Source organism: Elephantulus edwardii, unplaced genomic scaffold, assembly GCF_000299155.1.
Source record: "Elephantulus edwardii isolate Elephantulus edwardi_28Jun2011 unplaced genomic scaffold, EleEdw1.0 scaffold00015, whole genome shotgun sequence".
Classification (NCBI taxonomy): Eukaryota; Metazoa; Chordata; class Mammalia; order Macroscelidea; family Macroscelididae; genus Elephantulus; species Elephantulus edwardii.
This window is the reverse complement of record NW_006399765.1, coordinates 4,752,505-4,766,381: the sequence shown is the minus strand read 5'-3', so window position 1 is coordinate 4,766,381 and position 13,877 is coordinate 4,752,505. Positions and strand designations below refer to the sequence as shown.

At 43.5% G+C, this 13,877-nt stretch overlaps 1 protein-coding gene and 1 pseudogene across 2 annotated transcripts in view; both read right to left on the bottom strand.

The window, feature by feature from the left end:
• Nucleotides 1–3,806: 3,806 nt before the first annotated feature.
• HCK (hemopoietic cell kinase) overlaps nucleotides 3,807–13,877 on the bottom strand; it is a 52,948-nt gene continuing 42,877 nt past the window's right edge. For both annotated transcript variants that reach the window (XM_006881428.1, XM_006881429.1), the window contains exons 10-12: nucleotides 11,554–11,707; nucleotides 7,938–8,069; nucleotides 3,807–4,009 (exon numbers count right to left, since the gene is read on the bottom strand). In XM_006881428.1, coding sequence (XP_006881490.1) covers nucleotides 3,807–4,009; nucleotides 7,938–8,069; nucleotides 11,554–11,707 — 489 coding nt within the window. The remainder of the gene's footprint in view (nucleotides 4,010–7,937; nucleotides 8,070–11,553; nucleotides 11,708–13,877) is intronic.
• Nucleotides 10,967–11,325, bottom strand: LOC102852024 (annotated as a pseudogene).

Sequence of the window (13,877 nt, the reverse complement as noted above, 5' to 3'; positions counted from 1 at the left end):
TTTGAGATTTGCCAGATCCTACAATTCCAGGAACTCTCCCGTAGTGATTTCTAAAGTTCCAGGATAATTGGATAAGATGTACTCAGCAACTGGAAGAAATTCCACACCGGATCCCTGACATGTTGAGTAAAGGCTATTATGGTAAGACAAGTCAAATGGGAGCCTTTAAAATTATCTAAGAAAGTAGTAACCACAGAAAAGCAGACTCTCACCTCTGGTTGGATCACACAACTATCAAGGACTTAAAAGGTAGAAAGGTAGTGATTTCTGCCACATCCCCAATCAACAACTTATCTATTTGTGCAGAAAACTGTCTTTGAGAAGACAGTAGATCATCATAAACTTAACCAGATGGTGACTCTGATTGCTGTGGCTGTTGTAGTATAATTTCATTGCTTGAATAAATTAATACATCTCCTGGAACCTGGAATGCAGCTATTGATCTAACACTTTTTTTCCTCAGTATTTTTTTCTAAAAACTATAAGAAGCAGTTTGCTTTCAGTTAACAAGGCCAACTAATATATCTTTATTGTTTTACCCCAGAGGTATATCACCTCTCCAGTCCTATGTCAAAATTCACCCCACACACATCTTAATTACCTTTCCCTAACTAAGGTACGTCTGATACAGGCCATGGTCTTTGCTATCACCTGTTATGCATCAGAGAGTTGGACAATGACTAAGGAGGATAGAAGGAGAATTGAGCTGTGGTGCTGGATAAGAGTATTGAGGGTACCATGGACTGCTAGAAAAACAAACAGATTCATCCTGGAAAGGGTTAAACCTGGTGGCTCCTTGGAGGCAAGGATTCTGAGGCTCCGTCTAACATACTTTGGACATGTTGTAAGGAGGGACCAGTCCTTGGAGAGGGACATCATGCTTGGTAGGGTGGAGGGACAGCACAGGAGCCCTCTATGAGGTGGATTTGAGTCAGTTCTAATTTGCCAGCAATGAGTTGTTGAATTGACCAGACATTACACACATCCGTTATACTGATGAAATCTTGCTGATTGGACCTGCTAAGGAAGAAGTATCAACAACTAGACTTAATGGCAAGACAGTGGCATGCCAGAGGGAAATAAATTAACCCAGTGAAAATTCAAACACTTTAGTAAAATTTGTAAGGTACAATGTTTATGGGGCATATCAAAATAATCCTTATAAAATGGAGGGTGAATTGTTGGTTTTGGGCCCTCCTACAACTGAAAAGAAGGTACAGCATTTGGTGGGATTTTGTAGGTAACATATAGCTCATTTGGATGTGGGTAGTAGAAGGAGATCATTTTAAATACTATGTGACCAGTTGCAGAAATTAGGATTGTAATTGTAATAAGTATTTCTTACTATGTTTCTATGTAAATAAAATATGTTGGTTTTCTTCTTTCTTGTGCCAAATTCAATATGTAGAAGGAGCTCTTACATTTTTGGTTGTATGCATGTTAGGTGCATCATGTTAGGCATAAGTATGTTTTTATGATTGTCTTTATTTGGAGATTATGCACAGTTTAGGGAGATGTGTACAGCTGCAAAACAAACAAAGGATAGACTGTGATTGTGAAGGTTATGTGTCAATTTGATGAGATGATGATTCTCACTGGTGTGGCAGATTTTGGACTGATTGTCCTTCTATAATGTAATCACTTATGATGTGATCTGAGGTGACTAGCCAGTCTGCTGAAAGGAGAGCTTCCTTAGAGGGCTTGTCCTCTTTCTGACTGTAAGTTTGTGGTCTTCAGTCTGCTACCTGACCTGAAGATTTGAATTCACCAGCCCCTGCAACTTGGTGAGCCAGCAGAGACCTTTAGACCATCATTTGACTTGCAGATCTGGAGTTTATCAGTCCTTGAAATCCCATAAGCCAACCACTTGATCCCTGGATTTGGGACTTCCCAGCCCTCACATTTGGAATCAGGAGTGACATCCACTTCCTAAACAACATGCCTCTGGTGACTCTATGAACTTTGATAAATGATGATAGTTATAGAAAGGCTTCAGGCCTTTTCTTCATAGGGTTGCTAGAAGTTGTGCTCGACTTGAGGACAATTAACAACAGCCCCCACAATTTTGTGGACCATTTCCTTGAAGTAAATCTTTCTCCTTGTGTGCTTTTGCACATACTTCATTTACTTTGCTCCTCTAGGGAACCTAGATGAAGACAGATGGCATTAGGATAGCCATGATGGCCCTGGAGCATGCTTTTAGCCTTGGGGAGATCAGATTGACCAGCTTATCTCACAAGGTGACTTGTCAGGAGAGTCTGGGGCACAGCTCATAAAAAATCATTGTCAAAAGTTTGGCAACCCTCATACTTGGAGACAAAAACCAGTGTCCCAGAGCCAGTGTGGGAGGCAGAACAATACCTCCACCCAAAAGATATTTCACGTCCTCATCTCCAAATTTGTCAATTTCCAACTATGGGAAGCCAATACTAAATATTTGTAATAAACTGAATGCTATTTCAGGATGGAATTCACCCTGAGGTACCAAGGCAATCCTTAAGGGTTTACCAGATTCTTACATTTGCTGACCCCTCCCTCTTGAGTCAAGGGGAAGGTTTTCAATAGTAAGTGCTTGGCTTCATTTGCACGAATTCTCTTGGTGATTTGCTTCCTGATAATTTTCAATAAAGATACAAGGAAGCTGGAATAGGGGGGTCTTCAGTCGGAGAACTGCTGGCCCCCTGTTTTTTTTATGCTCTCTGTTCTATCTCATTCTTGGTTGTCTGTCTCATTATTAATAATTATAATAATACTTTACCCTCGGTCTGCAACACCTGGCATTGCATTAAGGACTGTGAACAGATGATTACAGTAAGGATCTTAAAAGTGAAAATATTATCCTGGATTATCTGTGTTGGTCCAAGGCAGTCACAAGGGGTACAATGACTGCAGGAGGGAAGCTGAAGCGTTAGAGGGGATGTGTTGATGCAAAGGGTAGAGCAGACCTTAAAGTGATGCAAGGAAGGGGACCACAAGTCAAGGAATGTGGGCAGCCTCTAGAAGCTGGAAAACTTTAAGAAATGAATTTCTCCCCTAAAGCCTTTAGAAGAAATGAAAGCCTGCTGAGCTAGAACTGTGTGTGGCCGCTTGTTACAGTAACTACAGGGAATGAATGCAGCTCACATTAGTTTAGGGCAGTTAGAGAACCTGAAGCACTGGACCCCATTCTCTTCTCATCACTGATCTCGGGAGGGCCTGTGCTTGCTCCTTTCTCGCTTCCCTTCACCAAGAAAGCAAACAGACACTTGTGAGTTCGCTGGAAAAGAAAGCAAACATGTTGATGAGGTCCTTGGCGTTCTTAGATTTTATTTAAATATTTATCTCGTGAATTTTGAGGTTTCCCTTTCTAACCAGAACAGAGATCCAGCTGTCCCAGACACTGGCAATATACATTTGAGGTCTCCTGGGAATTGAAGGCAGAAGCCATGGTGGAGCAGTGCTTAGAGAATCTGGCTGCAAACCAAAAAGCTGGCGGTTCAAACTCACCAGCCCCTCCACAGAATGATGAAGCAGTCAGCTTCCACAGGATGCAGAGCCTTGGAACTCTATGAGCAGTTCTACATGGTCCTACAGGGCTGCTATGTGTTGGATTTGACTTGATCCAGTGGGTCTGATTGTTTTTATTAAACTGCAGAGTCAAAAGGACATCATCCAGTTCAACCTACCCATTTGCCAACTGAAGAAACTATGACTGTCGAGAGAGTGGGTGTCAGGGAGTGGGAAAGGTGAGTGGGTCAAAGTGGACTTTGCTGGAGCTGCCTCCCAGCCCCTGCCTCTGGTCCAGGTCCTGCTCTGACTCTCCTTTTTCAGGGCTGCTGTTGGTACTGGCTCTCTGTGGCTGTGTAGAAGTCGTCGAGCACACTCTGGATATATTCAAAGGTGGGCCGCTCCTCCGGGTGGTTCTTCCAGCAGCGTGTCATGATGCTGTAAAGCTCTTCTGGACAGTGCTCGGGCCGAGGCATCCGGTAGCCACGCTCTAGCGCCCGGATCACCTCCGGATTTGACATTCCTGAGATGGGGGTGTCGGGAAAGATACTGTTGTTTCACCAACAGCCACCACCCCTCTCCACCCCCAGCTTGGCAGCTGAGCCAGACTCTCGTTTTCCCAGCCTCCCTTGCAGCATGGGCATGGACATACGACCTGAGTGGGGGACCCAATTTGGCAATGGGAGCTGAGAGGAAGTTGACCGAGGCATCTCAAGGAAAGGTTTTCCTCCCTGATCAAGGAGGGGCTTTGGAATTGAGTTTATGTTATGATGGTGGAATCATTAGGAAAAGGATAGGTGGCATGGCTGTACAACTTGAAGAATGTAATCAGTGTCACTGAATAGTATACATAGAAAGTAGGAAATTGGTATAAGCTTGGTTGTGTATAACTTACAACTTACCACGCACACATACAAAAGTCAGGAGAGAAAGGAAAAAACCCAACCCAAAAACTTGAGGAAACATCTTTCCCTCCTTCCTTCTTTCTTTCCTTCCTTCCTTCCTTCCTTCCTCCCTCCCTCCCGTCCTTCCCTCCTTTCTTCCTTCTTTCCAACACTGTGAGAGGATATAATACTTGAGCTGCAGCAACATCTGACCTCATGGGAACAACAATTACAGGGAAACTAACTCAGAGTCCCAGTAGTCGTTGAGCTGTTGAACTAACTAGCCACTTGTGGGGACTTATTATTATGGAGAATAGTAAACTACCTATTGTTTCAGCCATTCTTACTCTGTTGTTTTGTTACTCATAGATGAATGCTTTGTCAGGAACACGTGGCTTCATTACTCATTGCCTGCTTGTGCACTGGTTTTATTCTCAAGACAAAATAGCTGACCATGCTCAGTGTGCCTTTGAGTTGGGACTATATCCTCACTCAATATAAGTTCATGTATGTTTACCATGCTAACAACCATTTACACGTCTATAATCCTGTTTTATATGATTCTATGATCAACCTTGAACTCCAAACTTATGTATCCAGGTGTGTCCTTGAACATCTCCATGTGGATGTCTATGAGCCTGTATGTCTCTGTAACATGGCTACAACAGAACTCTACAGTAGAACTCTTACAGTAGAACTCCTAGATCACCATTCATCAATTGCTCGATTAAAAGAAATAAAAATCAAGAGAATTATTCTTGACTCTTTTCTTTGCTTCATCTCTCACATCAGCAAGCCATATCCTTTCTTCTTTAGAAATGTATCGCCAACTCACCAACTTATGTGTTGTCACCATGACCATCCCATCCAAGCTTCCACTCACTTCTCAGGCCACTGCATCAGATGCCCCATGGGACCACCATCCTTGTCCCTAATTCATTCTCCACCCTGAACTAGAGCATCATTTTAAATCAGATGATGCCACTTTGCTACCTAAAAAGCTTCCAGTGACTTTTCATGTATTTAGACTAACATTGATGTGCCAGCAATGACCAGAGGTGGAACCTGCATGGTCTGGCTCCTGCTGCCCTCATCACCTACACTCATTTACTTGAGCCCAGCTCACCGGTCTCCTGGCTATTCTACAGACACCCTGCAGGTCCTATGAGATAGTAGAATCTTCTAACAGAAAATATGCAGATATATATAGAGATAGAGATATATAGATAGATATAGATGATATAGATATAGATATAGATATAGATACAGATATAGATACAGATATGGATATATAGATACATACATCTCTCTCTCTCTTTTTCCCTTTCTCTCCTCCTCTCTCTCTCTCGTTTACTGTCAAATCAGATCCAACTAGCACAGGAGGAGATTGCCCCTCCTTCTCCGCCGGAGCATCTGATGGATTTGAACCGTGTGCTTTTAGTATTGCAGTGCAGCTTCTGGCCACTAGGCCACCAGAGCGCCCTCATCCAGCTATTTTTTCAGCTTAAATATAAGCTTCTTGGGCACACTGGTGGCCTAGCAGTAAGGAGTTGAGCTGCCAATGCAAAGGCACATGGTTTGAACCCACCAGCTGCTCTGAGGGACAAAGATAAGCACTTTGCTCCTGTAAGATTCACTGCCTCTGAAAAGCCTTTGGACGGTCAGCTATGGCTTGGTTTTGACTCAACGGTCCACCACCACCACAACAACAACAACAACAATAACTTCCCAGACAGGGCTCTCTGTAGAATGCTGGCCATGCCTGTCACATTCCCCTGTTTTATTTTCTTTTCCCAGCAGTTCTGTCCATCTAAGAGTGTTTGTTTACTATGTGACTGTCTTAGCCAGCACATAAATTCCTTATGAACATGAGCTCGTCACGAGCTGTCCTTGGTGCCTGACACACAGTAGGGAATTCAGTAAATACTGTTGAACGAACCAAGCGTTGACTTCTTTTCTTTCTGATCCTCACAAAAATCTCTGCAAGGAGGCTGTAACAGCCTCCAGTATTTACAGAGGAGCGCTGGTGGTGCAGCTCACAGCGAGCTGCACTGCTGACTTAGAGGCTGCACATTATTTGCAGGTGAGAATACTGGGATATGGGAGTAAAATGAGTTTGTCAGGATGTGATACTGTAAAACCTGTAAAATCCAGAAGCAGTGTAAGGTTTTTACACAATGATCAAAGAAGGAAAACAGCTCATTTCCAGTAAAATGAGTGACAGGAAAATAAGTGGTAAGACTGCACCCTATCAAAGGTAGAGAACTTTCAAGACCCAGAAAAATGAGCTAGACTCATCAAGTTCTGGGTTTCATATGAGTCATTTTATGGTAATTAATGAAGACAGGACTCAAAAGCCAGGGACTCTTTACATTGGCCTTTTCCCTCCTCTGAAGGGCTCTGGCTATAGATACCTCAGGAAACATTCTAACTAACAAGGGGACAGAGAACACTATTTATTGAGTCCTAGCCATTCTATGTGCTGGGTGCATTTTTATATTCCCATCATATTATACTCAGTGAAGGGCACTGCTTGTAGATATGAGACTAAATGAGGCCACTCAACAAATAGTTACCAAATTCTTGCCATATTTCAAAGGTAGGCACTATGGCTATGCTGGTGACAAAAAGAAATATGATTTCATATTATCATGAGCCTTACAGAGGTCAGAGTCGGATAGGAAAAATATTCAGTAAATATATACTATAAATGCATAATTATACATTATGCCAAATGCAATGAGTGGAGCATCATCGGCTGTGATGAAGGGGGGTAATCAGAGAGAGATATGGCACTTTAGACGACAGGGTGATAGGGGACTAAATAAAATGAAAGTGGAAAGGCAGGTGGGAGCAAGATCAGAAAGGACCTGCAAGCCATGATTAGGTGTTTGAGATTCTAGCCTAATTATAATGTGAGATCATTAAAGAGAGGGGTGTGAGCATCATTAAAGACTTAGAGGTAGAAAAGAGACAAGATGGAGTTCACGGCTTCTAAAGAGCCTTTTGGTTGCATAAGAAGAATACTTAGTGGGAGAGACATGAGAAAGCAGGGAGACCAGCCAAGGAGACCAGCACCAGCCAGATGAAAGATGTTGTGGACGTGGATGTGGTGGTTGCTATGAAGTTATTAGCTGGCAGATTTGGGATTTTTTTTTTTCTTCTCTTGTGTACCATTGATCAGATCCGACTGACACAGGAGGAGATTGTCCCTCCTCCAGTGGAGCATCTGGTGGATTTGAATCGCGTGCCTTCAGGATTGCAGCGCCGCTTCTTGTCACTAGGCCACCAGAGCTCCCGGATTTGGGATATGTTTGACATGGAATGGACAGGGCTCTGTGTGAGCGTTTGGGTGTTGGGGTGAAGAAGAGGGAAGGGCCAAGGAAGCCTCCAGTTTTCAGCTTAAGCAATTGAGTGGGTAGGATCTTCCTCTTCAACTGAGGGGGTTGGGGAAGAGAGGTAGAGGAAGAGGATCAAGAGCTCAATCTGAGTGATGAACACATTGACAGGAGGAGATGGCCAGGCTAGACCCTCCAAGCATCCCCAGGTTACATCTCTCTTTCCTACCTGGATAAGGGATCCTGCCATAGGTGACGATCTCCATCAGCAGGATACCAAAGGACCAGACATCAGACTTGATGGTGAAGGAGCCAAAATTGATAGCTTCTGGAGCTGTCCACTTGATAGGGAACTTGGCCCCTGTAGGGTTGGACAGAGTGGAATCAGGGGAGATCTGAGGCACAATCAGGCTCAGGGAGGGGCAACAGTTGCCCAAATCTGTGCTCTGCAGAACTACAGGTATCACTGCAGATTCAAGGAGCTTGCTTCCCTCCTGATGATAGAAGGCTAAAGATGAGTGGGAGTGAAGAGAACATTCTTTTTGTTGTTTTTGTGTGCCATCGAATCAGATCCAACTGGCACAGGAGGAGATTGCCCCTCCTTCTCCAGTGGAGCATCTGATGGATTCGAACTGTGTGCCTTCGGGGTTGCAGTGCAGCTTCTTGCCACTAGGCCACCAGAGCTCCCTGAGAACATTCTTTTTTAAAAAATTATTTTAATAATTTTAATGAACATTTACAGAGATTTTGGATTTCCATTAATTCATTGTTGTACTTTTCTCCCTGTCCAGCCCTCGCCCCCAGTTCACTCCTCTCTTTGAAAAGTAAAAGAAAAATTCTTTCATTGGTATACAATCCACCTGCAACCCCCCACTGACCCATGTACCCTCCACTATGCAACCTTAATTCTGGAATCTCGTAATAACCATAATACCCTATCATATATCACTTTTAAATTGTTCTCTCCCTCATCTGTTTCAATGCAGTATACATAATTTATCCAGTTTTTCTCAGTCTTACCAACCCTGATGTCAGTCCCATTCTACAACAGTGGCACCATTCAGTATTTGTCCCTTTGTGACTGAGATATTTTACTCAGCATAATGTCCTCCAGGGTCACCCATTTTGAATAATAATGCATGAGTTCCTTGCTTTTCAATGCAGCGTAGTATTCCATTGTGTGAATATCACAGCTTCTCTATCCATTCGTTCGTTTGTTGATGGGCACTTGGGTTGTTTCCAACTCCTTGCTATTCTTATAACTTCAAAAGGAAAACCTCCGACCCATTAGAAGTCACTTTCATTCTTTCCACGCCCTGTAGCTCCTGACAACCACTCACTTATTTTCTGTCTGTAAAAATCTCCTTGCTGGGAATCAGTCTGTCCTCACCCGTTCATAGTCTATTATGAGTGTCTAATAAACCTCAGTTTCTTTCTCTTGAAAAAAAACCAAAAAAGTCTCCTTGCTGGGGAGGCAATTCTGACTCATATTGGCCCTATTAGCACAGAGTTAGAACTGACTCCACAGGGTCCCCAAAGCTGTAAGTCTTTACAGGTGCAGACTGTTATATCTTTCTTTTGTACAGAGACGGGTGGGTTTGAACTGCTAACCTTTTTGTTAACAGACAAGCACTGGCCCATTAGATCACCTTTCTGTTTCTATACATTTGCACATAAATAAGACCGTGTACTATGGGATCTTTAGTGACTGACTTCCTTTACTTCAAACTCGAAAACTTAAACTCATAGTGACATTCTGGCCGGTCTCCAAGGGTGTAAATCACAGTGGAGGAGATGGCCCAGCTTTTCCCTATAGAGTCCCCTCTGGTGTATTCGAACCTCTGGACATGCGCAGCCTGGGATTAACAGTGTGTGACACCCTGCCAACTGTATCACCAGAGTTCCTTCACTTAGCACAATGTTTTCAAGATTCATCTATGTTGTAACATGGATTAGAACTTCATTTCTTTTTACAGTTAAATAATGTCCTATTGCATGGATATATCACTACATTTTATTTATCCATTCACCCATGAATGGACATTTGATCCCCCCCCGCCACACACACACACTTTGGAGCTGTTATGAATAATGCTATTGTGAATATTCATGTACAAATTTTGCTTTTTAAAAACTTCATATAAATGGAACACTATAGAATGTGGCCAGGAGAGGCTATTCCTTGGAGAAGGACATTATGCTTGGAAAAGGTGGAAGGACAGCAAAGGAGGCAGACCCTCAATCAGGTGGATTGACACAGTGACTGTAGCAATGGGCTTGAGTGTGTCAGAGATTGTGAGGATGGCACAGGCTTCAGATTCGACATTGATAGGGTAGCTATGAGTCGTGATTAATTCAATGGCACCTAACAACAACATAGAACGTAACTCTTTTTCGGTCTAATTTCTTAAATTTTGATCTGTGAAGGTAATTTGTTTTATTGCAGTTTTATTTGTGGTTTTTCACTGCTGCATAGTTATCACATCTTATTGTGAATCATTGCTCATATATATCTGAATGGATATATGAACATTTTATAACCAGAGCTCTGGTGGCTTAATGGTAAAGAGCTGTGCTGTCAACCCAAAGACACATAGTTTGATCCCACCAGTGCTCCATGGGAGAAAGATGGGCGATCTTTCATGTGATTTAGTGCCTCTGAAAACTGACTGGAGGGTCAGCTATGAGTCTGTTCCAACTCAATGGCATAGAACCACCACCACAACTATTTATAGGCATCTGGATTCGTTTCAGTTTTATTTTGTGTTTGTTTTTTTTTTTTTAGTAGTATGTCTAACCTTGTTCTTATTCTTGATTTCAGCATGCATTTGTTTTCACTAGATTGAAAACAAATCATTAGGGAGCTCTGGTGGCCTAGTGGCAAGAAGCTGCACTGCAATCCTGAAGGCGCGCAGTTCGAATCCACCAGCTGCTCCACAGGAGAGGGATGGACACCTTCCTCCCACGGTATTAACTGCCTGAAAACTCACCGGAGGGTCAGCTATGGGTCAGTTATGACTTGACAGTACACAACAACAACAACAACAACAACAGCAAAATGAATCATTATTTCTCTATCGGGTCTGAAATTTCCTCAAAGCCACTGGAAGAGATTTTTTTTTAATTCTGCATAACAAGTTTTATTTTTTTTAAAGGCATATATAGACTATAAAAAAGTAAACATTTAATCATATCTTAACTTCTGTCAAATACTAGTTGTTCTAGAAATTGTTCCATTAAATTTAAAGTGTTTTAAGTTCAATAATCATCATCTTCATCAGAGTCCATTACTTTTCTTCTGTTGAATGTAACTGTTGCTTTCTGTTTGTTGGCTTACTTTTTCAAGGATTTCTATTAAACCTTGTTCTGATACCTTCCCGCTTAGCTGTCCATATCTTGCCATTTGTATAAGGTAATTCTCTACTGTTTTACTTTTTTCAAGCTTTACGAGTGCTAAGTTACTTAACCTGGCCCAGGCTGACTGATCCAAAACCTGGGCTAAGATACTGTTCCTCATTTCTGCTTCCCTGTTGAGCTGCATCACCAGGATCCCCGTGCTTCGCCTGCAGTTCGGCCAGCCTCTGCTTCCGCAGTGCCTCCAGCTCCTCGTCCGCCATGGCCCCGCACTCCGGGCCAAGCAGCCCGGCCGACTCACTGACCACCACCACCTCTCAGGGAGTCGCGAGCACGGCCCTCCTCACTCTGGAGGAGATTCTTAATTAAGTCCAGGACACTATACCCAGAAGGACCCCATCAAGGTCCATGATACTCAGAGACACTGGTTGCGTCAGTCCTCACAGCCCTTCCCAGTGGGCTCCACAGGCCCACCTGGCAGCTCTCCTTACCTTCGCGAGCTGTGTACTCGTTGTCTTCAATGATCCGGGCCAGGCCGAAGTCAGCGATCTTACACACCAGGGTGGCAGAGACCAGGATGTTGGCAGCACGAAGGTCTCGATGGATGTAGTTCCTCTGCTCGATGAACGCCATGCCCTCTGCAATCTCCACCCAAAACAGAGGCACCCATGTCCTCACACTCGGCCCGGCCCAAGCCCGGCCCACCCAAGGCAGAAGAGGAGCGTCCGAGCGTGAGAAAACTGGAAATTCTGAGTGAACGCTTCCTCTTTTCTGTCACTGGGCCCTGGGCTCAGGCTGGCGTGTCTCTGTTTACCCTCCCACGTCTTGTGTTCTGGGAAGATGCTCAGGGCTGGGTAAGTGTGGAGGTTTCTCAGTAGTTCTAAGACTTCCAAGGACAAGTTCAAGGTTCTCAAGGGAGAGGTAATAGATCATTTCTCTTAAGTTTACTGGAAAGAGCAAGAATAATTTCTCTTTCTCATGCGCGCGCGCACACACACACACACACACACACACACACACACACTCTTAAATCTTGTAATCTTTAACTTAAATATACTTAGTCTTAGGCACACATATAATCTTAAATATACTATACTATAAGCAGCAACTCCCTCATCAAACAATATTATTATGGAACGTGATGTAAAGAAGCCAGGCTTGTCAAAAATGGTTGCAGAGGGATTGACGATAAACACTGGAACTTTCTGTGCAAAACGTCCCACACCTATGTCTGAGCACTGACTTCAAAAAATAAACAAAAATAAACTTGTAGCTAGAGATGGCTATGCAGCAGCTTCTGTGTGTGTGCCTTGTCCAGGAAAATGGGAAGATCATAAATTGGCATCTCTCTCAATATATAATTACTTTAAATTATATGACTTTAAATATATTATAAATCAATCTTACATATACTATAAATTGTATACTCATACACATACCCCTACCCCCCCTCGAGTACACTATATACTATGAAGAGTTTTCATCTCTAAGCCCCTTTCCAAAAATAACCTAGGCTTGTATCATATTCTGCTATCTCTCTTATACTTTCTCCATTCCTAATTCTGGGGAGAGAAAATTCATTAATTAATTCAGCAAATAGCTACTGAACATCTTGCAGGCACCAGAGATGCCACCTGAACCAGAGCTTGAAGCAAAGAGCCAGGCAACCCTACAGAGGTGCTTGGTATCACACAGAGGGGAAAAAAAAGAAAGCAAGGTAATGAGACTCGCTTGAAAGCAGGGGTGGCATCCACTTCCTAAACAACATGCTTCTGGAAACTCTATGAACTTTGATAAATGACAATAGTTAATAGAAAGACTTCAAGACTTTTGTTCATAGGGTCGCTATGAGTCATGATCAACTCAATGGCAATCAACAACAACAACAACAACAACAACAACGAGACATGAAGTACAGAGGGCTCTTTTGAAAGGAGTCTCATAAAGTCTTTGAGGAGGTGAAATTTTAGCGAAGATGGGTGCTCATATTGACATTTCAGGCAGAGTGTACATCACGTGCAAAGGCCCTGTGGTGAGGATGGGCATGAGGTGCCAGGAGGCCAGAGTGGCTGAGTAGAGAAGACCACAGGGAGAATAGTGGGAGGTGAGGTTGAGGAGGCAGGGTTGAGACACTGGGCCCTGTAGGCCCAGACAAGAGGTTGCATTTTATTCTTAGCACAATGGAGGAGGGGCATTAAAAGACTCTGAGCTGGAATGTGACGTGATCTGATGTTGGGTTTTGAGCATGATGGCTGCCAAACGGATCAACAGACTATGTAGAGGCTGCTTATCCACTAAAGGGCCTGGGGAGATTTGATGGAGAGAAAACTTGCGATCGTGCCTTGGAGAGATTTTTACTTACAAGGGTTTAGACAAAAAGAGATTTCAGATGAACCCTCAGAGAGCCATCAGAGTTTACAAATTGGCCTGTGAGCCCCCTCAGTCTGTGTTAGTATGAACCCCACTTTACAGAGGAGAGGGCAGTTGTTTGGGATCACACTACCATCATGATGCTAAGAGTCGAGTTCTGATTGATTGGTCTTCAGGGTCCAAATCCCTTGCTGTCTCTAAATGAGCCGAAATTGTACTGTTCTAGGGGAGTGCGAAGGGAGCTCTGGTGGCCTAGTGGCAAGGAGCTGTCCTGCAATTCTGAAGGCACGTGCTTGAGGCCACCAGCCATGTGGTGAGAGGACGGGCAACCTCCTCCGTTGTGATTAACTGCTTCCAAAAACCCACCAGAAGGTCAGCTACAGGTCAGTGCCGACTTGATGGTACACAAGAACAACAAAAACAGAAACCAAGAGTGTGAGTGGGT